This window comes from Varanus komodoensis, unplaced genomic scaffold (assembly GCF_004798865.1).
Source record: "Varanus komodoensis strain SLA01 unplaced genomic scaffold, ASM479886v1 scaffold10, whole genome shotgun sequence".
Classification (NCBI taxonomy): Eukaryota; Metazoa; Chordata; class Lepidosauria; order Squamata; family Varanidae; genus Varanus; species Varanus komodoensis.
This window is the reverse complement of record NW_025335269.1, coordinates 9486925-9513036: the sequence shown is the minus strand read 5'-3', so window position 1 is coordinate 9513036 and position 26112 is coordinate 9486925. Positions and strand designations below refer to the sequence as shown.

At 41.6% G+C, this 26112-nt stretch overlaps 1 protein-coding gene across 1 annotated transcript in view; it reads left to right on the top strand.

The window, feature by feature from the left end:
- Positions 1-26112, top strand: part of CNTNAP2 (contactin associated protein 2) — an 870382-nt gene that overhangs the window by 140104 nt on the left and 704166 nt on the right. Inside the window, exon 4 of the mRNA XM_044419123.1 lies at positions 1275-1422. Coding sequence (XP_044275058.1) covers positions 1275-1422 — 148 coding nt within the window. The remainder of the gene's footprint in view (positions 1-1274; positions 1423-26112) is intronic.

Sequence of the window (26112 nt, the reverse complement as noted above, 5' to 3'; positions counted from 1 at the left end):
CTCAGACTCATGTGGAAGTATTTCTGACTGCTAGCTCTTTTTCCCAAAGCAATTTATTTCCTGATCTGCATTGCAATAAGGGAAAGAAGTGGAAATATCCTCTAACTAGTGTATTAGAAAGTATCGGAGAAGAATAGATCATTAACTAGTATCATCATTTCATACCCCATATCTGCTGGCTATGAATGAACACACCAAACTACGGATAACTAGGAAAACATCAAACCAGAATTAACCAGGAGGTTTCTTTGGCATTCAGTGTCTAAGGATACCTAAACTCAGAAGGCAGCAACAGTCTTAATGTTACTCCTGGGAACATAAATGTATTAGAAAGTAACTGTGTAATTCACTGACTGCTGCTAAATCTTCAGCACATGGTAGTCAAATAAAAGGAGAATAACCATAACAGCACTGTGGCAAAGATAACCAAAGTGTGGTAGATGGTTCCTTTATTGAGCGTAGGTGCTGATCTACATAATCAAAATATGATGGGGTATAAGCACTAAACACTGCAGGTGAGGGAACCTTTCTCTGTCAGAAACTCCCCACTGTTAAGTAAGGTAAGAATATTAGGGAGAGTGTTAGAAAAGAAATATTCTTCCTGGCTCCTTTTCTGAATGTATGTGGGTTCCTTCCTCTCTCTTCCTTTCTATGAGGGGTAAATTGAAACAAGTGATCTCTTCCCCTTTGCTCTTGAGCTGTGTGATTCTTCTTCCAAATTTGCACCTCAAGGATAAAAGTTGTTCTGATCTGTCAAATTATGAGATAGCTCCCCTTTTCTCCTTTTCTAGTTTTTATGCAGTGATTGAAGTGAACATGACAGACCATTGGTGATTCTTTAACGACTGTTAATAACTTTGCTTAAAAGAAGCCACTGTGTATAATATGGGATGGCCCATATGTGCTGATGTCACTTTGATGGATGGATGCAGCATTAGTTTAAGTACCTTTCTGCCTGTCTGTATCCCACCTGTTCAAATTGTACCTTTTTAAGTAAATAGAAACATCACATATCCCGGATGCACTTTCCACATTAGGAAGCTGACCCTCGAAAACTTCCTTAGAGCTTCTTACCACTAAAGGAAGTCCAGAGAATGAAAGGCTTTCCAGGTTTACTCTCTCAGCTGCTCACAGCACCGAAGTAGTGTGGTAGAAAAGCAGCCTAAGTACCTTCAGTATGGAAAAGGCCTTTTGTATGGACCAGATCATCTTGCTCATGTGCAAGCAGTCTGTAGGATCAAGTACTAAAAGGATTCTGTTCTGTTTTCTCCTAGGCATTTCCTGGAAATATAAATTCAGACAGCGTGGTGCGGCATGATTTACAGCATCCGGTGATCGCCCGCTATGTTCGGATAATTCCTCTGGACTGGAGTGGAGAGGGGCAGATTGGGCTGAGGACTGAGATCTATGGCTGTCCTTACTGTAAGTTCTTTAAACTTCTGCACTCACCATCAGCTTTCTTGAAAACACTGTGATATTTTCTTCCAGTACAATCAAAGCAAGTATAATCTGAATATGAAGGTTCTGAGTCCAACAAGTAAAGGCGGTCTGGATGTGGTTATATTTATGCAATATATATATGGACTATGTGAACTAATGTAGCACAGAGATCCTGAGTTGTGAACAGAGGAGTTCCTGGGTCAAATTTTGGCCATTCCATGGCATTTCAGTGCCTGTAGGCAAGACAGTCTCCTAGTCTGAGCCCTCCATCTGAATCTCTGAATTATTATTTGCTTATTTTATCTGGCCAGGGCGACTTATTTTATATTGTTATTTCTTGTATTTTAATTTTATGTTGTGAGCTGCCCCGAGGCTTCGGCGAATGGGGCGGCATAGAAACGTTTTAATAAATAAATAAGTAAATAAATAAATCTCCATCTTTCAAAACTACTGTCCTAGTTTAGAAAGTTATTGGGCTCATTCTTAGATAATGCTAATGGTAGCATTACAAGAATGAGCCACAGGGTGCCCTCCATCATGATTGCTTTTGGGTTTTTTAATTAATAATAGTTTGCTATGCCATCCAAGACCTAAGTGTTTCATCTTAACTATAAAGTTGAAACAAGCCAACTTCAAACCATAGTTTATCAAGCTGATTTTTTTCTGTTAATCACAGTTGCAATTATCTACAGGATATGGTTTATATTATAAGATAAATTGCATTTAATCTAAAAGAGAAGTGAAAGCTTCTGATCTCTTCCTCATACCAGGGGAGGGGAGGGGAGGACATGAACCCAAAGTGTGCTGAGGGTTGTTTTCCTCCCACTAAGCCATGGGCTAGCATTATGTCCAAAAGCAGCTACTGTTGTCAGATTTACTGAGTTAATATTTGTGAAGTGCTTTGAAACCTCAAGAGCACTATGTAAAGGTGAAGTAGTTCTTATTTTATTATTTCCTGCAGCTATATTACCTAGTTAATATATGTACATTACAATTCTTGTTCAAATTTTCAAGACAGTTTTTTTTTAACAAGGTAGATCCCATTGTACTTTACACCATAGTATCATTCATTTCATTTGGTACCATTGCTGCTCTCAGAGTCAAATATTGTTCCATTTTGAGCAAACTCCACAACTCCCACCCACGCCAACATATAGCACATATAAGGGAAAGGCTTTAAAAGCCCTAAAGGAAACAAATGGAAAACATAATGAAATTCATGGGTTTGTATTCATGACTGTCATAGCAAAACTCTAGGTTTTCTTAGTATTTCATATTATTCTAGAAATTCATCCATTCATGCTGCTAGATACTCTTGCATTAGAAATCCAGGTATCAGTACAACCAGCATAAAGAATTGTATTCTACCACAGCCCCTTTCCCACGGTCTTCATCGTGTGGTCACTGAACATCTATTTATTTATTATATTTACATGCTGCCTTTTTCCTGCAAAGAAATCAAGTCGACTTACATCATTCCCCTCCTGCTGCTCATAATCCTATCCCCACCACAACAACCCTGAGAGGTAGGTTGGGATGAGATTCTGTGACTGGCCCAAATTCACCCAGGTGGCTCCATGGCTGAGTGGGGCCTAGAACCCAGATTGCCTGAGTCCCAGTCCCACACTCTCAACCCCTACACCACACTGGCAGTGGGAGAGTGATACCATGTTTGCCAACCTGACTTACATCTGCACAGAGTTGCTGGAGAGAGTTTGCAGGTGCATGAGAGTCTGTGGTCCCTGCTTTTTCTTAATATGTGGAAGCTGGAAAGGAAGCACAGTTGCAGTTTCATGCACCACAGTGTTTGAATGCCCCTACTCTTGCTCTCCATTCAGATACCCCAAAGGTTTTGCATCAGCAACACCAAGAGATGTGTGAGGAATCTAGTGAACAGATGCTTTGGTGTGAGTCAAGCCAGCTCATGGACTTCCATCCCTAAAATGGACCATGATTTGCATATTTAACTATTAATTATATTTGCATAAGCACCCTGAAATAATGTGGCTCTAATGTGCTTTGTGAAAAACTACTCAATTTGCACAAATTTCACTACAGTCACGTGGTTTGGGAGTGTCTGTTTGTGCAAATTTCATAAGGAGCTAAAAATCTATGCACAAATTGTGATCCTTCTTTCTTGATAGAAGTCAACCAAACACTTCATGATTTCAGCCTGCTTCCAATCACAGGTTCAGAAGTAGAAAGGAAACCTGTTGAGCTCAACTGCACTAGATTTCTCTGAATCCCTAGTTCTACCACACCCGAAAACGCTATTTTTGGAACCAACTGTCCATTCACTCTTACCAGTCAGCAGCCATGATTCTGGGGCTACATTTTTTTCTCCCTTTGCTCGAAGGAGCCCAGAGGCATGGGTGGAGAAGCTATTTTGCAATTATGCAAGTGAGATAGTTAAGTCTGAGGGAAAGTGACTTCCAAAACCTGCACAGTGATTTAGACCTGGGATTCTGACATCGAGACTCAGCGTGACGCCTACCACACTATCATGTGGGGTGGCAACACTGTGGGAGACACCCAGATAACGATTGCTTCCGCCCAGCCCCCGATTCTGTGGTGCCCGCATGATGAAACCATAGTACAGGTCTAGAGAAGTGGTTCCTTCCCACATGTAAGCATTGTTTGAGTAAGGATGATGTTTGCGTGGGAAGGATTCATGCCATTGTGCCTGCCCATGTGCTTCCTTCCTGTCCATGTTGCCAGGGTTCTGTGGCATGAAGCTATGAGAGAAGAGGCCCCATGATGCTGTCAGGAAAATGAACGTAGGCCAAGGCAATTCTTAAAAGGGACTGGAGGCAACTCTGAGTACATCAAAGTCATGTCAAACTTTAGTCATTTTTCTTACTTCATTGAGGCTAACAAATGTCATTACAGAATCCCCCAGCAACAAGAATGGATTAAGGTGGCTTCTAGAATGGTATCTTGTAGGGATACAACAGTAGGTGATAATTGCTTGGAGCCCTGTCTAGCAGTCACATGATCTAGCACTGGATGAAACTCCAAATCAATGATATATATTTTACAACAGCAAATCTCATGGTTACAATCTTCAGAAATCATATCACTGATGGTATTTTGCTATAAGTGCTTAAGATAGTTCCACATGAAGGCAGAGGACCAGAACATCACCAGAACACCAAGAGACCCAGTTCCCCTGCCCCCTGCCAAGTAAAGGACCAGAGCCAAGTCCAGATACTCAGACAAGGGGCAGATTGGTGCCAATCCCAAATGCTCTTGTGACAAGGGAAGACATCCTGGTAACAGCCCTGGCCTATCCAGACACCTCCACAGAGATCTGATCCAATTTTGCCACTGAGTTGAAATCTCCAGGGTTCTGTGAATAAGCCTTAGGGTCTGCTCAGTTCCTATTGGCTCTTTAGACAACATGAGTATCTTGTCTTAAAGCCCATGAGATGAGGGAAGGGATTCTGAAAGATGATCTAAACCACAATGTGCACCTTCACACAAGTCAAGATGAATGCCACCACTTGGATTCTATCTTCTGAGAACCTTCTGAGCCCAGGCCTCTCAACAATCAGGGTCCAGGACAATGTCAGACCTGCATCCAAAATACTTCTCTACATGCAGAGATCCCAGTGTTCAAAGATCTCAGCCTTGGAATCGTTGTACCACATCGGTCAAGGTATGGGAAGATCCAGAATTCAGGAATTAACCCCGAGCCAGTCAGCTCTGAATTCCTCGGTGATGAGGACAAAATCCATAGCCCCAAAGGATGCATAAGCCTTTGAGTTCAAGTAAAAAGAAAGATCCATACAATGCAGAATGCCCTCACAAGCTCAACTGGTGATAGATCCAAAAGAAGGATGCAGGCAGGGAAGTTCAGTATTTTCCCATTCCACTAATTGACAAGGGGGAGGGTGGCCCATCCACAGGTTCCCTAACCCACCCAGCTATTTCCATTCTACTCTTCAGGGATGAGTCTTCAACCTGAGTTACACCTCTGCAAACCACCCCTCTCCTTCCTCATTAGGTTCCCACAAGAGAAGCTGATACCTCCTTCTCAATGCTGAAGCCAGTAACTTGCCTTCCCCACTGTTGTTTTTGTGTGAGAACACCAGAACAGATAAAGGCAGACATGTCTTACATTCCACAGGCCAACTAGGTCTCCAAACTGTTACCAAACTCAGCCAGTCAACAGCTAGGGCAAACCTGGATGGACCCCAGACCCGAGCCAAAAGGAGCCTGAGATGAGACTTAGAGCCAAAATCAGCTTTATTCTAGTGCACTATAGAATAAAGGGAGACAAAAGGGAACGTTCAGCCCAAAGCAGTGTCTCAAATGTTGCACCCTGGTACATGCATTTTATACCCTAGGTAACAAATTAGGTCACCTAATATACAACTAATGTATTGATACATCAATGTATGCACCCCCCTCCTGTGCTGGAGAAAGAGTCCTTTCTTCTGTCAAGGGCCAGACATTTCCCATGTCTATTTCTTATCAGCTCGAGATTCACACAGGCTTGCCATGTTCTTACTCCCTGCACATTTGCAACTTTCATGGTGGCTAGAACCAGTTTCCACTGTCCCTTTGATTACTGTATTCGAGGTCAGGCTAGCGTGTTAGCTGTGGGTTACACAAAGTTCTTTTGTTCTTATCTGCCCTCCCTTCTGGGACAGTATAACTGTGGTGTTTTTACTATGTGGCCTTCCTCTGGCCAACTACTTTTGGGGCCTTCCTCTGGCCAACTACTTTTGGGGTGTTTTGGGGTGCTACAATTGCCAACAAAAGCCTTCTAGACTATTTCAGACCAGTTTCTGGCTATTACCCTACAATTACTGAAGAGCTATAATTCATTTATTGGTGGTGGGAGGGGGGAGGGGTTCCATGCAACATGACAAGCAATGCTGGTTTAGAACCATTTTTGTTCTGTTGTGTCTTGACATGTGAACCCAACCATTGTCTACCATCTGGAAGCACTGAAGAATAAAGATGTATTTTGAACCATTTTATTCCCTCAAAAGACACGATCTAAGTGAAGCCTTAAAAAAAAAAAAAGAAATGTAATTGTCTGTAATGTGTTGTCTACTTTGCAATCATGGTGACATTTATATGTTTGACAATGTCATTTCTATGAAGGACACTTTTAAATAAGACATCTCGGCTCCTGAATAATGTGGGACCTATGAGGCCACTTCATTTGCTGTTAAATCCATGTCATCATAATGTAATGGATGTAATGCTTCTGAAGAACAAGCAAGTAGTTGAGTGCACATAGACCAACCATTCTAGGTTAGATCCTCTTCCTAAGAGGAGCAGTCAGAGAAATCAGGAAAGCTCAGTCCACGGTTTGTTTAATGTTACATTTTAATGGAGATTCCTGACTTGATGCTCTCCTAACATGTCAGAATAGTCAGCCACAAGTAAAACCCTGATTATACTAGCCGATAGCCCTGAGTCAGTCTCCTTCATCAATATCTAGAAAATGATCTGAGACACAAAAGCATAGCTCCAGCTGGCTCCGCTCACAACATGTCCACAATGTGCAAGTCTAGCCTATCCCTGACCACCCTCACCGATGGGGCCTCAACCACCTCCCGTGGAGGCCCATTCCATACCCTCGGGGTCCTAACTATAGAAACATAGACATGTGATATTACAGTGGTCTCTTGCGAATTACCAAAAAAAGAGAGAAAAAGTTTCAATCCCTTTCAACACACACAAAGAACTCTAGAGGATAAATATTAACATAAAATGTGCACATGCTGATTATAGTATAGATGCTGATTTAAAAACAGTTATTTTAAGTTAAATAGCAACATAGAACTTTTCCCCATAGCATGGATGACTGTGACCTACTCGGGTTACAGATGAGCTTTTACATGTGTAAGACTCAATATACTGCCATCAGCTGTATTCAAGGGTTGATTTAAGAGAATTCCTTCGGGAAATGGCTTATGTCTATGTGGAGATGGCAATATTGAAACTGTAGCGCATGTACTATTATTTTGCAATTTCTGTAAAGAATTTAGGACTGAGGTCGTTACTCCCCTACTGCTACCTATTCCAGGATGACTTGTTTCTGTGTATATGTCCCTTCTTTTAGCAGATGAAAACAAACAGGTCATGATGAAAACACAAGGTTCCTAGCTGGCACTATTAAAAATAAGATCTACTTTTCTTTCAGAGTTCTAACATCTACAGGTTTTAAGAAGCTATGTACAATGACAGCATGAGAGCTTGACACCCAGTTCAGGATGTGTACAAGATTACAGTTTAGAAATGTAAATTTAGACATATCTACACTGCAGTAACTTCTCTTGAACTCAGTGACATTTTGGGTTACCATGAACAGGATCAAGGTACAAAGGAATTGACCTGGATACTAATGGGTAATTTGAAAGTAAAGGTTTAAATAGGTTGGGAGATTTTGTTTTGTTTTTGTCAGTGAGATATCATTTTACCTCTTAAATATCAGTCTAACAGATCTTTGTTCTCAGAAAATGGTTTATCAGATGTTATGGATTTCCCTGTGCTTCCATTAATTGGTGTAATCTTCTTTTGAAGTATTATATAATTGCTGTTGGCCTTAATGGGTGTGAGATTCATTGTAAAATAGTTCCATCAATATGCCAGAGACATGAATTAAAAGCTAGGGGGTGTTTTGTAAAAGCATTTAAGCATTGTAGATTCCAGTTTGACTTGTTACAGCCATACTATTCAGACTAAAATATGAGCTCATATTTAGTTATCCACCACTTTTCATACACACTGAGTATACTTGGCTCAAAAAGACCTCAAAATGCATTGAAATATTTGTATGTTGAAAAACAGACTTTTCAGTACATTAGACAAATAGTAGACTTTAAAAAAATAACTTACAGGAAAACCCTGTATTATATGATTAATTGCACTTCTCTGGCAACTTTCTAGCATTTCAGTTCCTGTAAATAATATTCCTAGTAGGGCAGCATGCGGGAAAGAGTTTTCTTAAAGTTTGCCCTTTAGAGTAAATGGTTGGAAATTGAAGTTGCGCTCCTGTCCTTTCATTCAGCTGTGGCAGGTAGACGTGGGACATTTACATTTCAGGAATCAGAGCTTAATCTGTTCTGCATAGCCTTTTCAAGCTCTTTGCATGATTGAATGCCCAGGAGGGCTCTGGCTGGCATTCTGCCTTCTTATTTCTTAAACAGCGACCAACCGGATCAGTTTGTCCACAGTGACTGGGTCACCTGGGAAATCAGGTGTTGCTCTTTCTGAAAGGAAAAGTTCACCAGATTTAAGGCTCTGGGTTTTGTTTCCATGCCACTGATTTTAGGCCCCAAGGGCTGTCTTTGACTTTGTTTTGCTGCATGTTCAGAATAAGATGATATAAATGACACACAGTGGCAATTATTTTCACTCTTCGTTCACATTCTGTTACTCTTTCTTTTGCATTTCCCCTGTGGGGTAAAGGGACCACAACAGCAGGGGAGTGATGGGATGCAAGTTGACAAAATGCTGTCTGGTTTGTAGTCAAAAAGGCCCTTACAGGTCCTGGTCATCAATAGCTTTATTTAGTTGTTAAATTTGTATCCTGCCTGTTCCCTACATGGTGTTTAAGAGGTCTAATAGCAACAAAATGTAATAATATACAATAAAGCAGTTCTGATGGGCAATGGCAACTTTAGTTGTTGTGCCAGAGAGTGGAGCCAGCAGCAAAGGAGTTGCAAAACAATTTCCACCCCTGCTCCAAGGCAAAGATGCTATATTATATTAATTTCACATTGCAAGCATTTTAAATCCACCTCCAGTCTCAGGAAGTGATACAATACAGTATTAAATTAATTTAGATGGATTTTAAATACACACAAACATTGTCCCCAGGCAGAGGTACAAGTAGTATTCAGCAGTGTTTTCTTCACTTTGGGTATGCATGGATATGTTACTGAATCTATGTCATTGACTGCATTAAGATGTATTGTCTGCTGTGTAATTGTTTTTATGTTGTGGTTCTCAATACCGGAAACGGTGTATGTACTTCAAAATGTTTTTAATATGATTACATTTCTGCACTGTTACCTGGTGAATGCAAAGTTGGATTCATTGTTTGTTCTTTGAATAGAGGAACACTGGCTTATTCATCAATAAATATTTCTTTTACCACGTGCACAGTGTTAGGATGGAAATTGAAGGGAGTGGTTTTGAAAACAATAGGCTTGATTGTTGGCAAAGCAAGTGTAGAAATACAACTTCAAAGAATGAAGCAGTTGGAAGCCTGTGTTGTCCTCTTGTATCTATGCTACCTGTTGTGTTCATAATGTAAAGAACATGCCAAAATTAAGGAAATTTGTATCATAATTTGTAAACAAGTGCAGAAGACAAGATTTTCTATATTACTAGAGAATTTCTAGCAATGTATTATTAAAGTTTGCAATGGAAATGGCGCTATGCTAGCAAACATTTTCAAAATGTGCAATGGAACAACTAGCTTCAAACCTCAGCAAGTGCATTTGCAAATATTTCATTCATGGATATGGCAAATAAAAAAGCAAAATGGCTGTCAAGTCATTCAGCAGGAGGCAGGTTAAGGGCTGGTTTCATTCCTCCTCATCCGGATAGTGTGCCATCATGCAAAAACCACATACCTCTCCTTGGCATTCATCAGTCTTTCGTTGCATTCCTGTAATGGCAGTGAAACAAAGCAGAAGCAAGTGTTTGCCTTATGTAGTTGTAGAGAGAGAAGTCCTTTGGCTGAACATTAAGCAAAGCATAGAAATCTGGAGTAGTAGTCACTTCATAGAATCCTAGAATAGTGGAGTGGGAAGGGGCCACGAAAGCCATCGAGTCCAACTCCCTGCTGTTGCAGGACACTACATTACACCATCCCACTCAGATGCCTGTCAAGTTTCTTTTTGAATGTCTCTAGTGTGGAGAGTCCACCACCTCTCTAGGCAACTGGTTCCACTGTCATAGTGCTCTGACATTGAGGAAGCTTTTCCTGATACAGAGCCTGAACTTGGGTTGTTGCAACTTGACTTGATTATTCCATGTGCTACACTCTGGTATCAGCGAGATTTTCTTATTTGTGACAGCCTTTGAGTTATTTATAGAGGGTTATCATGCCCCCCCCCCCGGTCTTCTCTTCTCCAGGATGAACAGTTCTCTCAGTTTCTCCTCACAGAGCAGTGTTTCTAAACCCTGGATCATTTTTGTTGCCCTATCTAATTTACCTGCATCTTTCTTAAATTTTGGTGCTCAGAACTGGACACAGTATTCCAGGTATTCCATAGTATTCAGATTATTGTTACAACATGTGCAGAGTTCAAGTAAAGTTCCTTTCGTATTGTCCCTTGGGTAAGCTGCAGTTGCAGATAACCCCTGACCTAAATATGACAGTTAACATGGGTAATGGAATTCTGTGCTTCACGATATTAAACAACCCACCCTGGGTTAAGGTTTTAGTTTATACAAAACAGAATTGTCTTACAGAGGTATTGGACCCTGAGTGAAGTCTAAAATTAGGAACATCAGGCAATTACAGGAGCTGGAGATGTGCTGTCTAAGGGGAAACATGATCTGGCAAGATTTTTTTGTTATTGGAGAGGACTAATAATGTTATACTGGATTCCCCACGTATCCACCCCTTAATTCTCATGCCTGCAGAGTAGAATCTAAATGAAAGGGCCTGTTTCAGATAAAATTTCACCAAAGCTACTTCATACAAATGTTGTAATGAAAGGGCCCCATTTGCACATGCAGAAGTCAGTGCTGATTTGTTTCAGTGCTGCGGAAGAGACACTGTGGGAATTGGCGGCTCCTGTGTCAATGAGCCAGTGGATCCACTCCAGGCCACAGGCTGAACTTTAAAGCACTGTCTGCAGTGCTGAAACTATTTCAGAAAAGGGTTCAACACCATGAATTTCTCCTTTAAAGTTCAGACTAAATGTAGTGCCCTGGGGACACGGGAGCCACTGTCCTCCACTGAAAACGATTGCACATAGGACATGAGAAAGGAGTTCTCTGCAACACAAATGTTGCAACTTGTTGTGAGGCCCGATTTTACATTTGCTGCTGTCTTGCTGTAGATAATTGTTCAGAGGAGACAACTGCTTCCGAGTAAACTGATTCACCACTCCCCTTTGATTGACTACCGAGTTATAAGAGCCTAAAGGGAAGCTTGGGAGTTGCACGTCTCCCAGCGGTTTATTACTGCAATGGTTCTCCTGCTGACCTCGTCATTCCTTGTTCAGTGCTCTGAGCTCTCCACCATTACAGTCTCTATGGTGACCTCTCATTTCCTTGCCCCAAGTGAGCAATTCTTCGATTCCTTTTCTTCTCCTTTCAGCTTTCTAATTACTGCAATGTCAAGTAGCATCCAGCACTGGAAATTGTCAGCCAAGTTGAAGGGACTCCGGTCCCCTTTGCACAATAGGGAAATTAATGCAAAACCATCTGGGAATAAAGTCAAGGCCTTTCTCTGACACTGGGGGTCTTGTTCCATGCACTGACAGAAAGCTTTTGATGTGAAGCACCTGAACTATCCAGCATTAATTCAAAACATTCCACACAATTGAGTGCCTTTAATGGCACACACCCACACCTACAGAGGGAGAGGGGGAGAGAGAGAGAGAGAGAGAGAGAGAGAGAGAGAGAGAGAGAGAGAGAACGCATATGCACACTTGTACACACACTGAATAATAGCAAGCCCATTTTAATTAAATGGCTCTATAAGGTGGAGCTTCTGCTTTACTGTTTGAGTGAATCAGATCTTAATGAGATCATAGATATATCAGTTATTGGTGGGGGGAAGGCTGAAGGGAGTTGGCATATTTAGCACAGAGTGCCAGTTTCTTCTATGCTCCTTTTTATGCAGCCAATGCACTTTGAATAGGAGTCTTAAATATCTTCAGTTAGTGTTTTTCAATTGTTGGAAGAGGTTCGATGCTCATTAGGAAAACAAAGGTTTTGAATATGATTATGCTTTCAGAACAGTTAGACTTTTGTGATAATTCGGCTCCGTTTTATTTAATTCATTCTATAGAGCACAATAGCCATAGTTCTCTGGGCACTTCACAAAAACATCAGTTTTAAGCTATTGGAATCCAGTAGCAAATGCTGATTTTAAGACATTACAACACTGTAGCATTCTAGTGGTGTTTATAGCATTATAAAATCAATCACAATTAATTCCCTGATTTTACTTACTGACAGTTTGGGTTAATGCTTTGCAGTATCTGTGGGTTTCACAATTTATGGGAATAAACCACATTTCCCTGATGTGAGATATTTATGAAATTCCTATTCCTCCCCGGGGGTTTGTCTGGTTTGACTAACTAGAAGGAAATAGGTTTGCTTTCTCATTAATGAACACCAGACTTAAAACATGTAATGCTTGCCTATTTGGATGTTGTCTGAAACATCTACAATAAGCTTGCAAACTGATTGCCCTAGATCAGGCTGGAGAGCCATATTGGCCAGGGGGCTGATCACTGGCCACCCAGGTGACATTTGGACAAGGTACATGTGTGACACCCCACACCCTGTCCTCAGGCCTCTGGTTAAAGTGTAAATTTCATTCATAGGGTTGGCATACATTAGAGATGACTTGACATTACTCAACAACAACATGCACAAATCAGCTAATTTGCAGTGTTACCTTGCCCAACATTTGACCACTGAAACAGAGAAGGAAATGGATTGAGCAAAATCAAATAGCCATCAATATATGACACTAGCAAACCTGTGCAAGAATGACAATTTTGTTTTTAAGTCGTGCAGTTATCAGGGGCTGAAAAAGTAAAATAAGGTCAGTCCAAAATAAAACATCATCCATAATTTAATCCTGGATGAGGGGGCTGAAAGGGAAACCAGACAAGGTCCAGAAGCAGGGACAGAAGCAAGGTGACAGGCACAGTTTCCAGAAAACAATGAGACGGAATGAATGCCATCACCTTGGTGATCTCCCAGTTCCATACCTTAGCTCTGCTCTCCTATTAGTGGCACTCTTACATAAGAACAGTAAGTAGATTCTGTATGTTCCATGTGCACTGGCTAGTGATGTGTGAGGAATCTGGTATGGGGCTGGGAATCCTTCTGATTTCCTTGGCTCAGCTCCCCATATTCTGGTCCACTTTTTCTCGACCATAAGCCTGCCTTGTACTGAGCATTCACATGGGCATCCAGCAGGAAGTGAATCCAAAAGGCTGGCTTGAGCCCACACCACTCACATGCCTGCTTCCACACTCATGGCTTGCGGGCTTTGCATACTTGGCGTATTTTGCATGAAGAATGACATACTTTCTGTACTTTGTGCAAAGAATTGCACACATTGCACCAAGGACCCGCTAGCATTCCTGAGTGTTCATGGGCTTGATTTTCTACTTGGTTTGCTTTCTGGCCAGGCCTGCATGTAGGTAAGAAGTCCAGCAAGCATAAGAAGTCTTCTTCCAGCCAAATCCTCACATTCCTAGCCTTCACTCTGCTTCTGCAAGGAAAACAGAGTAATGACCATCTTACTGGCAAACAAGATAATCTTGAGGGTAGTTGAATAACTTTTTTTCCAAAAATCATATATTTATATTGCCCATATTGCTTGATAAATTGTATAACTAGGCACATTCCAATGGAGTTTTTTCTTGGTCTTTGTTCATTTGTTTTTGTTTTTGCATTCTAAATAAAACCTAGGTTTTATTGTCTCTAATACCTGAATTTGTTTTTTCGTGGCATAGAAATAAGGTCAGCTCTAAACATCAGTGAAATAAGTTGCTGTGAAATGGAATATGCTGCAGATATAGTGAGAGAATTTACATGATTGATCTTCTGTCATAATGCAGGCATTAAATATGGTTTGTGAATAAACCAGCTCATGTTTTTATCACATTTTGCTGCAGAAGTTTATCAGTCTGAGCCAGCCCATACCCCAAGTTATCTTACCCTAGAGAACGTCTTTTTTTCATGCACTTTACATTTGATTTATATTAGTATATGAGAAGGTTAGCATTTTTGTTACAGTGAAAGTTAAAACCATTTCAGAATTTCTACTAGAAACTGCCTTTTGCTAGGAATGCCACAGACATCAATGTTTCTCTGTTCCCTAAGGATTAATGTCCCAAGCAGACAGCAAATATTTGCAAATATTATCAGCCAAACAACAAAAAAGCAGAGCATTTTTTGGTGTATACATGAGCCAATTAAGCAAGTGATGAGCAGCAAAGATTTGGATCAGTGCTCTAATTTTGAGTGGGAAACATTGTGTATATGTTGCACAGGAGAAAATACATGATATAGACAATCAAGAGACAGATGGTTCTTGCAGGTGGACCATTAAGGTATATGTATACATATACATGTAGACTCCCAAGTTCACAACACATTCTACGAACAGTTAAAAGGTACATATGAAACCAGGATCGGTCCTGTCCACACAGCTTATACAAATACATATCAACGAATTGAATAGGCTTAAACTATACTGAAAATGAATGCTGGGAACAATAGATGGCAAACGAAGAAGGGGACAGCAGAGAATGAGGTGGCTAGATGGAGTTACTGAAGCAGTTGGTGTGAGCTTGAGTGGACTCTGGGGGATGGGGGAGGACAGGAAGGCCTGGAGGAATGTTGTTCATGGGGTCGCGATGGGTAGGACATGACTTCGTGACTAACATCAACAATAGTGAAAGTGACACTGAATAGGTTTGTTTTGGCTCATGTTTATATTCAGTTTGTGGTTCTATTCCATTCTGTTCTGTACATTCCCTCCTCTCATGGTGGATGGTCCTGAACCATGCCTAGACATAGGCAGCTACAGAAGTAGATTACCTGAATCATTGACCAGATATCACTAACTGCATCATGCAATAATGGAAACCCACTGTTCTCCAGATTTGGTATTGGTTGGTTTACACGATGGCTTGGTTCACACAACATGACAAAAAACCCCGGGCTGCTTCCATGGCATGAAGTTTTTTGCCCAGACTTAATGGTCGGATAAGTGTGATTTCCACACTTCTTGCTCAATCTTCCTGGCCTCACCAGCCCCCGCAAGCCTCTGTCTTTCCTTATTCTTGCCTAGGGACTGCAGCAGCTTCTTCCTGATTGGTCCACTTGTGGCCCTTCAGCAGGTTGCCGCCTTCCCTGTCCAAGCATGCTTGCATGTTCATGGCACTTCCCAACTGTCCAACCCCACTGATATTTTTATTAAATGAAAATAAACAGTTTTGTCCCAATTCCCCCTTTTTCCTCTGTGCATTTTTGTGCTTTCTCCCTGTCTCCAAAAGTAAGCAAGGAATGGACACATTGCTTGGCCAATGGGAATAAAGTGAGCTATGACATGTTTGTTGCTAGGGTGCTGAGGGCAGTAAAAAGTGAAGGTTTTTGCCACTTCCATGGCAAAAGTAACATATGCTTGAGTTCTTACTATATCTAATAGATATTTACTTTTCTCTTCTGAGTTGACTGGGGAGAAAACACATGTATCACCCTGCAAACTCATGTCCACGATTGCCAGAGGACTTTATGGTGTTGCCATAGTAAATGGCAATTCTGGTTCTGGGCAACTAGAGAAGATTCAATGAAGCGCATTAACCTAAGAGCAGACCATTGATTCTCTCTATGGTTTCAGAAAACTAATCCAACTACACAGAAACTCCAGAACTGGGTCTGGACAACAAGAGACTCACAATGGTAAGATTTCACCATGGTTCTTCTGTTGTACAAACCCACCCACTGTGTTTCTCAGTGTGAGTGCTTCTGTGCACTGAACACACCCGGACTACTCACATATAAGAAATGAAGTCTGTGAAGCAGTTTGATGTGGTGGTTAAGAGTGCAGCACTGGGACTTGAGATCTGGGTTTTAGTCCCCACTCAGACAGTGGTGCTCACTGGGTGTTTTTGGGCCAGTCACAGACACTTAGCCAACTTATCTCACGAGGTGGTTTGTCATGAGGATAAGACTTACAGGAGAATTGTGTTAGCCACCTTGAGTTCCTTGAAAGGAAAAAAGGTAGAATAGAAATTTAATAAATAAATAAATAAATAACCCACGAAAATGTATAAATGCATGAAAAGCTTTCAGAATGAGAATAACATATCCACTAAACTACCTGTATAACAAGAGCTTTATTCAATAACCGGTTATACAAGATGTAGAAGTAATAAGAATGGGAAAACCCTTTGTTCTGACACTGTTATAAAGCACTCTCACATTGTTAGGTATTGTCATCTCTTATATATTCACAGATGGAGAGTAGAAATTAACATATGCTTGAGTTCTTACTATATTTAATAGATATTTCCTTTTCTGAGTTGACTGTGGAGAAAACGCATGTATCCCCCTGCAAACCCATGATGGCAAGCTTGTTGTTCTGTCTGTATCTTTGTTTGTGTTGTCAAACAGGAGGATGAGATACGGGGTGGCTCATAGGAACAAAGGCTGCAGATTAGCTTGCACGTCTTTGGATAGCTGACTTCAAGAGAACACACACAACAAAACCTGAACACTGAGCAATGGGAAGGGGGGCCAAGAGTATCTTTCTAAGGCTGTTGCCATAAAGGGGAGGGGAAGTGAAGTTAAATTTCAAAATTGTGCTTGAGAATGCTTATGAAAACAGTTTTCTCAGATATGTCAACCCAGAGGCAGTGTTAGAACCAAATAAGCAATTTTCTCACAGTAATCAGCTGGTCTAGGCCCTTCTAGGGGTGGAAGTAGGTGGGGCAAATATGTCATGCTCACTACTAATTCCAGAATTCCTTAGTTCCTGCTGACATGCCCTATGTATGGAAAGGAGGAACCATTATGACGTTGTGGTGACAAGGAAGGAAAAGTGCTATAATAGTTAAGTTAATTGAGGTCACAAGGATATTGGGAGATGTAATATTGCCTTAGGTAAGGAAGCTGTCGTTGAGACAAGATTGCTAAATCGCTGTATTTTAAGTAATATGTAACGAACTTCATTAGTATTTGGCATTATCAATGCTCAACCATGCAGGGGCTAAACTGAACTCTCTCCCAATTTCATGCTGTGTGACATGTATTTTCTGTTCAAGAGGTTCACTGGAAACTGGACATAAAGAAGGATATGTGGGTCCATGCTGCAGGCAGAATGTGCAGGCTCTAGACATATGCAACTATATTAACTAGGTTTCTAGTATCATGGTTTAACAGAGGAACTGACTATAACATTCAGCCACTCTGAAGTCGTCACCCCACTGTGGTCCACAGAGTGCAACTCACTCTCCTGTGTTCCCTGGTCCCCAAATCCCAGGGCCAGACACTGGATTCAGCACACAACAACCCAAGCATTGGGAAAAACTTGTTTATTAAAAGACAGAATTGACATAATAGGGATGAAGGGTCTTAAAACACTATAACACATACAACACACACACCAAAGAGGGTAGGGAAGGTAAAGGGAATTGGAGAGAGGCACTTTCACTAAATCAACACAGTCTTGGTTCTCCCAAGACCTCCAAGGCCAATTGGCCACCTTAGACCCAAAATAACAAAGCTAGCTGTTCCTAACACTGTCACAATATACAATACCCAAATCTGCTATAGAATTACACAGTGTCCTTCGACAAAGCCTCTGGCAGCAAAAGGGATCATCTCCTGGGAGAGGAACCCTGGTCTCAGCTCCCAGCTTTTATCCCTGGTAGATCAAACAAATGACTCATTTGGTGACAATTCCTGGCATGACCCAGGTAAGAATTGTATACCCCTGAGTATTGTCTCTGTTATGTGTGTGTCAAGACCCGAGGCAGCTTCAAGGCTCCCTCTGCTGGCCAAGGGCTAGTGGAACAGCCCTGGTAGTTGCAGGATTCTGACCCCAGTCCACTGCAGCTGCCAGGGCTCTCATGAGTCCCACCTGGGGAGCCCTGGGGAGGAGCTATCTTCCCTTCAGAAGCTGCCTTGGCAATGAAAGTCTTCCAGTGTTAATGAAGTTCTCCTGGTCTACTGGACCCTGCCTGCCCCTCCTCCTCCTGCCCTGACCTGCCAGGCACCGACTTTCCTTGACTTGCCTTCCTCAGTTCTCTGATCCTCGGCCTGCTTTTGATGATGCTGCCTTCTGTACAGGCTTGACTTATATCTTGACTCCTGGCTCGGACCTTTTGGACTGTGTACCGGACTTGCTCTTGCCATGCCCTGTCTGCCTGGGTCCTGGTGCCTTCACCTGCTATTCAGCTGCCCCCACCCCAGATGCTGACAATAGGTTGAGAGGAATAAAGTCTTATAATTTGAAGCAGCTCCCCAGCCACATAGGATTTTTTTAAGGTTAGGGTTGCATCCTAAGAGGCATTTGTCTGTGCACCGGTGTGTAATTAGTACAGATATCTGCTGTACTTCCATGTCTGGCTAAAGCTAATAATAAGGGACCACCACAAATGAAAACGTTTAAAGCACACTAATCAGTGCTCCAGTTTTTCAAACTGAAGAGGCCTTTTGCAGGTGCAGAAGAGGAGGCAGGCAGCCCCGATGACGCATTTTTGTTCCCAGCCCAAAGAAATGGTGGCTGGAAGCTAATGGTGAGATCAAAGCTAGGAATCAGACCCAGATACAGCGTGCTGCACTGTGCAGAGCATGCAGTTCCCAATTCAGATATTACTCGAGAGATGCAAAAAATAGCATATGCACAATGTCCAAAGTTGCCAACAATTAAGCTTCTGTGGAGATGATTTTTGATTCCCCAACTATTGTTTACAGGGGTCCTTTAGCATCTTGAGAGTAGGAAACTCGTATTTTCAACAATAAGACTAAAATATAATTTGTAAGCAATAGATCCACTTAATAAGCATCTCAGAAAGATCAATAGGCATCTCAAAAGATCAATGCATCTTGAGAAATAATACATAAATTATATGGTTTAATCTTGTCTCATCATCCTGTTTGTGGCATTGGTGCTCTGGCACTGATGACAGCATGTTGATTTTCTTGTTTGTAGCAGATGGCAGGCAGAATTACTCAAGTCTGTTGTTGCTGAAGGGTATGGAAGTATTCTGAGGAAAGTGAAGATTTCACATGGATTAATTTTGCTATAAAAGGTTCAAAACAGAGGCATAATATTTTCCCCTTGCAGTAGTATAGTTGATACATGAAATGCCTGCTTACAACTTCACTGACAGATAATTATATTGCGTGTTTTCAGTGCAGATATGCACTAGAATGCTCCCTGCCCCCCACATACAGATTTGAGGGCTCCACTTCCACTTCAACAAGTATACCTGTCCTTCTAAAACTTTGTAGTTTTCTTACATGAGGCAATCTCTTTGCTCTCTGTCAACTGTTACATGAATGCACCACAGGAAACATAGGGGATAACTGTGTCATTTCTTCAGGATACCCTCACAAGGATGCTTTTTAAAAAATGCCATGCATCTATTTCTGTGGCATGACAGACATGATCCCCTCAGAAGGGACAGCTATCCTTGCAAATTTCACCCAATTCTAGCAAAAATTACACATTCCCAGCAATTCTCTTTAATTCAAAAGGAAATTCAAAGCATAAAGGTGCATAGCGCACACCCATCCAGACTTGCTTTTCTGATCTGGTGGTGTGCAATCTCTTCTTAAGGGGCTATTATGCCCCTAATTAATCCACGTCTGACAAGCAGAAGAAAATGTTATCGCAATGTTTTTGCAATTTTTCAGGACAGTTAGTAGGAGGTACAAAGCCTCAGGTTGTTGCATGCTGAGTTGGGTTTGCTGCCTGAGTTGAAGAGGGCAGCCTCTGAATCACACTGAACAAAATCAGATTGTTTTTCAAAGTGCTGAATCTGCATCCAAGCTGAGATGTATACACCTGTAGTTGTCCCTGATCAGGGAAGAGTGTAGACTATGTTAAGTAAGGTTTGGGAACCTCTTCCCGCCTGAGGACCAAGTTCAATTTGGAGATGCTGTTGTGAGGAACATTCCACTGGTGGACTGGCCAAAGGCAAAGTGGGGAGGAACCAGCCACAGTATATTTACTTAAGGCCAATACCTATGTTTTCAGAATGAAGATAAAATCCTGTCCAACAATGGGAAGCCAACAAAAATGGTGATTGGGGAAAAGGCTGTGTCCACAGGAAGGAGTGATACCAGGGAAAAGGGGTGCATGGTCACTTGGAGAACCCCAAAGGGTGAAAATGAGGCCCTAGGAGGGATAGACTTGATCGTGGCCCTTGATTGTGGTTCCCCATCCTTGATTTAAAGACTTTGCAGTTGCACATGATGATTGTATGTTGCACACTGTTACCACACCTAAGAATATATGGATTGCCTTGCTAGATATGGCCAGGGTCTAGTCCAGCATCCTGTTACCAGCAGCAGCCAACCAGGTGCCTCCAGGGACTCACAAGCTGGACCTGAGGATGATATTCATCTCACACTGCTTCCTTCTTAACCAGCTCTCCAACTGGGCTGGCTTTGCCCACTTTATGGAAGTCCCTCCCTTGGTTTGTAGTGTTTGAACATTACCTTAGTGATGTGTGGTGTGCTTGGTTCTCCCACATATCAACATACACATCAGAATGGTCTAATAGAGTCACAATGGGTTTGGTGGTCCACTTGAGAACTTCTTGACAATTCAGTTCTTCAAACCTGAGCACTGCAGTGCATAGTTTGTGCAGTCGAGGGAGCCCTTATCTTTTAGATTGTTTGTAGTTACCGATGTCATAGAAACTTTGTCAATTAGCATGCCCCTTTGAGGTTGTGACAGTTGCCATTTTCCTATCTTCCTACCACAGTGGGTCAGGCTGAGCCAGCTGCTGACATGACATGCTGAAGTCATCATGGATCAGCTTTTGGCACTAAAAGGCATCCTCTGTTTTTCAATGTGATAACAAGAAATGGTAAATTGATGTTTTCAACCATGCACTAAAGCTTTCCAAATAAAATGGAAACATAAGTCTTGTTACCCTGTTTATATAATATCCCCAGAGGGCAAAGTCTTTCAGAATCCACATTGCTTCATGGGTCTACAAGATGACAGCATAATCCATAGCTCAACAAGCAGACATCTCCAGTAAAACATCTCTCAGCAATGCAGTAAAATCTCGTTATGTCTGAATTAGTATAGGCATGCATAGCTTAGTAAAAACATATGCTAGACCTTTGTTTATGTTGCAAAATAAGGGAGAACATAAATAGCTGGGGGTCCAGAACTACCATGGGATATAGTTCTCGCTCTTAACCTCTTCATTGTGTGGGTAAGGATTATCGGCCCAGTATCTGGTACTGCTACTGCACTCCTATGCCTTTCATCATGTCGTTAGAAGCCCTCATTAGCACAGCAGGGAACTAGTGCTTTCCAAACCAAATTTGGAAATGCTTATTCTCAGACTGGGATTGGTCTGTAGGCCTCCATCCTGTGAACTTTTCAATCTAGAAAACTGATTTTTTTGGGGGGAGGGTAGTGTCTAGAGGGAGTCCCCCCAACCTAAGCGCTGTCCAAGCAAAAGAGACTGAAGAGGTCTAGTGACAGTGATGGTTTCATTACTCCTGTTTACAGGAGTAAACTACTTGTGTTTGGTTCATTGGTCTGTACCTTGGTCTAGAATTGAGTAAGCCAATAGGATTTGTGGTATGCAGCTGAGATGCACGCTATTAATTTTGTAAATTTGGTTTGCTTTATCAATTACCCTGAAAGATGAGGTATTGTGAAACTGAGATGCCTTTAATAGTCTGAAAATGCCCTGCTCTAAAACTGACATACTTGAGATTAATTTTCCTGTGATGAGGTGATCCTAGAGAAGAGTGAGGTCAAAGTAAGCACCCTGCAGCTCATTCCAAAGAACTGTGATATATCAGAGTATGGATAGGAGAAATACTCAGAATATTAATAAGAGTTCTTTACTGGCTGTGTTGTCATTCCCTGATATCAGTTGCCAAATCTTATTTTTATCCCAGTCTTTTTTCTGAGGGCCCTGAAAAAGATACAGCTTGTGATATTGGGGCACCTGAATTAATAGAATTTGTTTTTCATAATGCATAGTGAACTCTATGCCCAGGCTGTATGTAGGAGGGCACTCCAAAAACAGTTTACCAGTTAACTTAGTGTGGTAACTCATAAATGTGACCGCCTTCACATGATCAGTATCCAACAAGGTAAAACACTTTTGTTGGGATGATTCTCCAGACATACACACACATCCTAACTACTCACTGTTCACACAAGGTAATATATGAGGGGTGTTCAATGTATTCTCGGTATCAGCATGAAGAAAAAGGAATAATAAATTGAAATAATTTTTATTTTTCAATGTAATCCCCCATAACTTCAATACACTTATTACATCTAGAAAGTAACTTTTCAATTCTCTGTAAAAAATACCCTTCCTCCTTGTCTAAAAAATGTGTGTTAATTGCCGCCTTGAGCTCTTCATCATCAGATAATCGCTTTCCATGAAGATTTTTTTTAAAATTTGGGAATAGGTAGTAGTCACCGGGGGCCAGGTCCAGGCTATAGGGTGGGTGGTTTATTTCTTCAAAACCACAGTCTCGCACAGCAGCCTTCCAAACATGCGCCGTGTGAACGGGCACATTGTTGTGAAGAAGCAACACACCTGCAGTCAGTTTTCCCCACCTTTTTTCTTTAATTGCCTCTTAAATTACACAGAGTGGTTGTGTAAGATGCTGTGTTTGTGTAAGATGCTGTGTTTATGGTTTCACCTTTTTTTTGTGTACTTAATCAATAAAATTCCTTTTGAGTCCCAAAACACTGTGGCCATGATTTTTCCGGCCGATGGAGTGACTCTGAATTTCTTCGGAGGGTCAGCACCTTTTTTATGCCACTGCATGGACTCCTGCTTACTTTCAGGGTTCATCTCCCGTAACAATCCGGTCAAAACTACTCGATGGATCTTCACCACAGAGCTCTAAAAACTCCCTACAGCACTCGACTCTCACTTGTTTCTGAGGTGCCATGAGCATTCGCGGCACCCATCTTGCACAGACCTTGGTTAAGATTGTCATGAAAAATAGTAAATATGGTACCAACGGATAGGCTTGACATCTCTGCTAACATTTTGATTTTTATTCGGGCATCTTCCAATACAAGTTTCTCAATTTTTTTCACATTTTCTTTCGTAGTGGCAGTAACCGGCCCGCCCGAGCAAGGGTCACCTTCAATGCTTTCTCTGCCCCTTTTAAATTCACTTGACCACTTTTGAACAGTAGATAATGAAGGTGCAGAGTCCTGGTAAACGGCCACCAGCTCTTCATGAATGATTTTTTGACTTTTTCCTTGTTTTGTAAGGAACTTAATCACAGTGCGGTGCTTGATTTTCTTCAACATTGTCACGTCAGTCGTCATGGTCGTCTTTCACTGAGGATTACTAGGGAACTAATGATCACACTTATTTGAAATTTTGCATGTATACCCTCAGTGTCATTAGTTAATGAAATAATTAAATTACCCACATCAATAGCAAATCAACTCAATACCGAGAATACTTTGAACGCCCCTCGTACCAGCTTTCTAAAGGAACAAACCATGGGCATGTCTGGCAAATTGAGAATTCTGGTTTGTTTCTCCCATACAAGCCAGGATCATAAATCTTATCTAACTTAATTCACATACCAAGAATTCTTGGATACAACATGTTAACTGAGGAAAAGAGGTCCGTGGTTTGCTTAACGGCTCCTGCTTGCCAGAATTGCTAAATGTGGAGTGATTGTGGAGTGTCCTGCAGCAAGCTGGCTCATTCACAACAGGCTGGACTTCTTTACAATTCTGCTGTATTGTAATGCACAAACATAGTCATCACTGTAAATTGTATTTAAACTGTGTTAAATGACTACAGATTACAAAATGTACATTTGTTTTGTTTATATCTATTTATTATACGTACTTCTATCCCACCCTTTCTCCTTTCAAGGAACTCAAAGCAGCTCACATAATCCTTCTTCTCTCAGTTTTATCCTCACAACAACAGCCCTGTGAGGTAGGTTAGGCTTTGGGGGTGGCCCAAAGTCACTGAGTGAGCTCCATAGCTGAGTGGGCACTGGAACTTGGAACTCCCAGATCCATAATCCAGCACTCACCACTACGCCACACTGGCTCTATGCCAATGAATATTTCATTGCCAAACATCATGAATATTCTTTCCTTCACACAAATCATGGTTTCTGAAAAGGAACATAAGAATTTATCTTCTCTAGCCACATAATCACAGCCTTTACATACAGTCAACCCCCAACATGGCTCAAGGTACCACAGCTAAATCTTCTAAGGGGGCAGTATCAAGTATGTTGAGAGAGAAACAAGTCCTCTAACTCCCAACATGCTGGCTGGGGAATACTGACACTTTTAGGGGGCTTTTTTCTGCCAAGACATTTGTAGGATTGCACCTGAAGTGGTTTCCAAGCACCTTCTAGTTATTTTAGCTTCCTTCTTCATGAACAATTCGGGCATTAAAGGGCATAAGCACCTGTCATGACCACCCACCATGGCGTATTGCACTAAGCCACCCTAGTTAGTTGTTGGCAAACAGCCCACAGTGTACCTGACAGACAATACGGTTCACTGTGGTTTGCTGCCCCCTCTTTCCACATGGTCCTCCCATGGGTATTCCAAGGGGACACTGTGGCAAGGCCAACTTGTGTTGTCCCTCCCATTTCATCCATTTTTGGTGCACCATAGCTTTTGTCCCTCTCCCCTTTTTGTTGTGTTTTGGAGATCGCTTTTTGACACCCACTAACAATCCCATCAAAACACTCAAGTGACACCCTAGAGGAGCGATCACTTACTGGCAGAACTTTCCCCCATCTCCCCAAAATTTGGATTTGTAAGCTGCTCTTAAACAATTGCAGGAATTTGAAGCCCCAGCCAGAGCACTGTCCTTGGGGAAGCTTCTGCCAAGGTACAGCAGATACCAAGCCTGAACACTGCCCCCAGAAGCTCTATTTTCCCCCTCCTTTGATTTCTCTTCAAGGTGAGCTGTCATAAGGTGTGCTGTCAAGAAAACAAAGGCACAAGTGATCTTTGCTTTAAAACTACTTTGTGGCATGATCCTCATCGTTTTTCAACTTGACATTCCTCCCAGTGAGGTACACACTGAATTTTCCTGAAACTGTAGGATTTCAGAAATTACGAAAGTGCTCCCCCCATTTCTGAAGGAAAGGGATTTTGACACCTAACTGTCAAATTTCTTGGTGCCCTTAAAAGGGGCTTTGGCAGAGCAATAGGATTGTCAAATATCCCAGCTGAAAACTTGGAACTATCCTGTCAAAATCTGCCTTTAAGGGAACTCAGAGTCTGAGAGCTAGCTGTCAAACCAGTCAAAATTCTTTTCTCCAAAGTGGGTGGAAAGCACTTTTACATTTTCCCAAGCACCTAGGAAGTGTAGTGGGAATTATCTGAAGGCCTGCATAACATACCTATGACATATTACATATCTAGCACATGGCCTTGGAGACAGACACTCCCTTTTTGATTTCAGGATATGGCTTAATGAGCTTTTTGGAAATGAACTGGAAGGGCAAGGAATAAATCTCTTAAAGTCACACTGGACTCTTGTGAAATGCAGTGGATAAGAGTAGGTTATTTTGCCTGGATTTACTTGTGGAAAAGACACACAAAGTTCAACTTGCACCAAGGAAGGAGGAGTGTTGCAATTTAAAAAAAAACAAATACACAAGGATAGAATGTTAGTTAAAATAGGGCAAAACATGAGGAGAAATAAAAGGGTTGAAAGTGGCATATGTCAAGAATTTGATTGTTCTGATGGGGAGTGATCT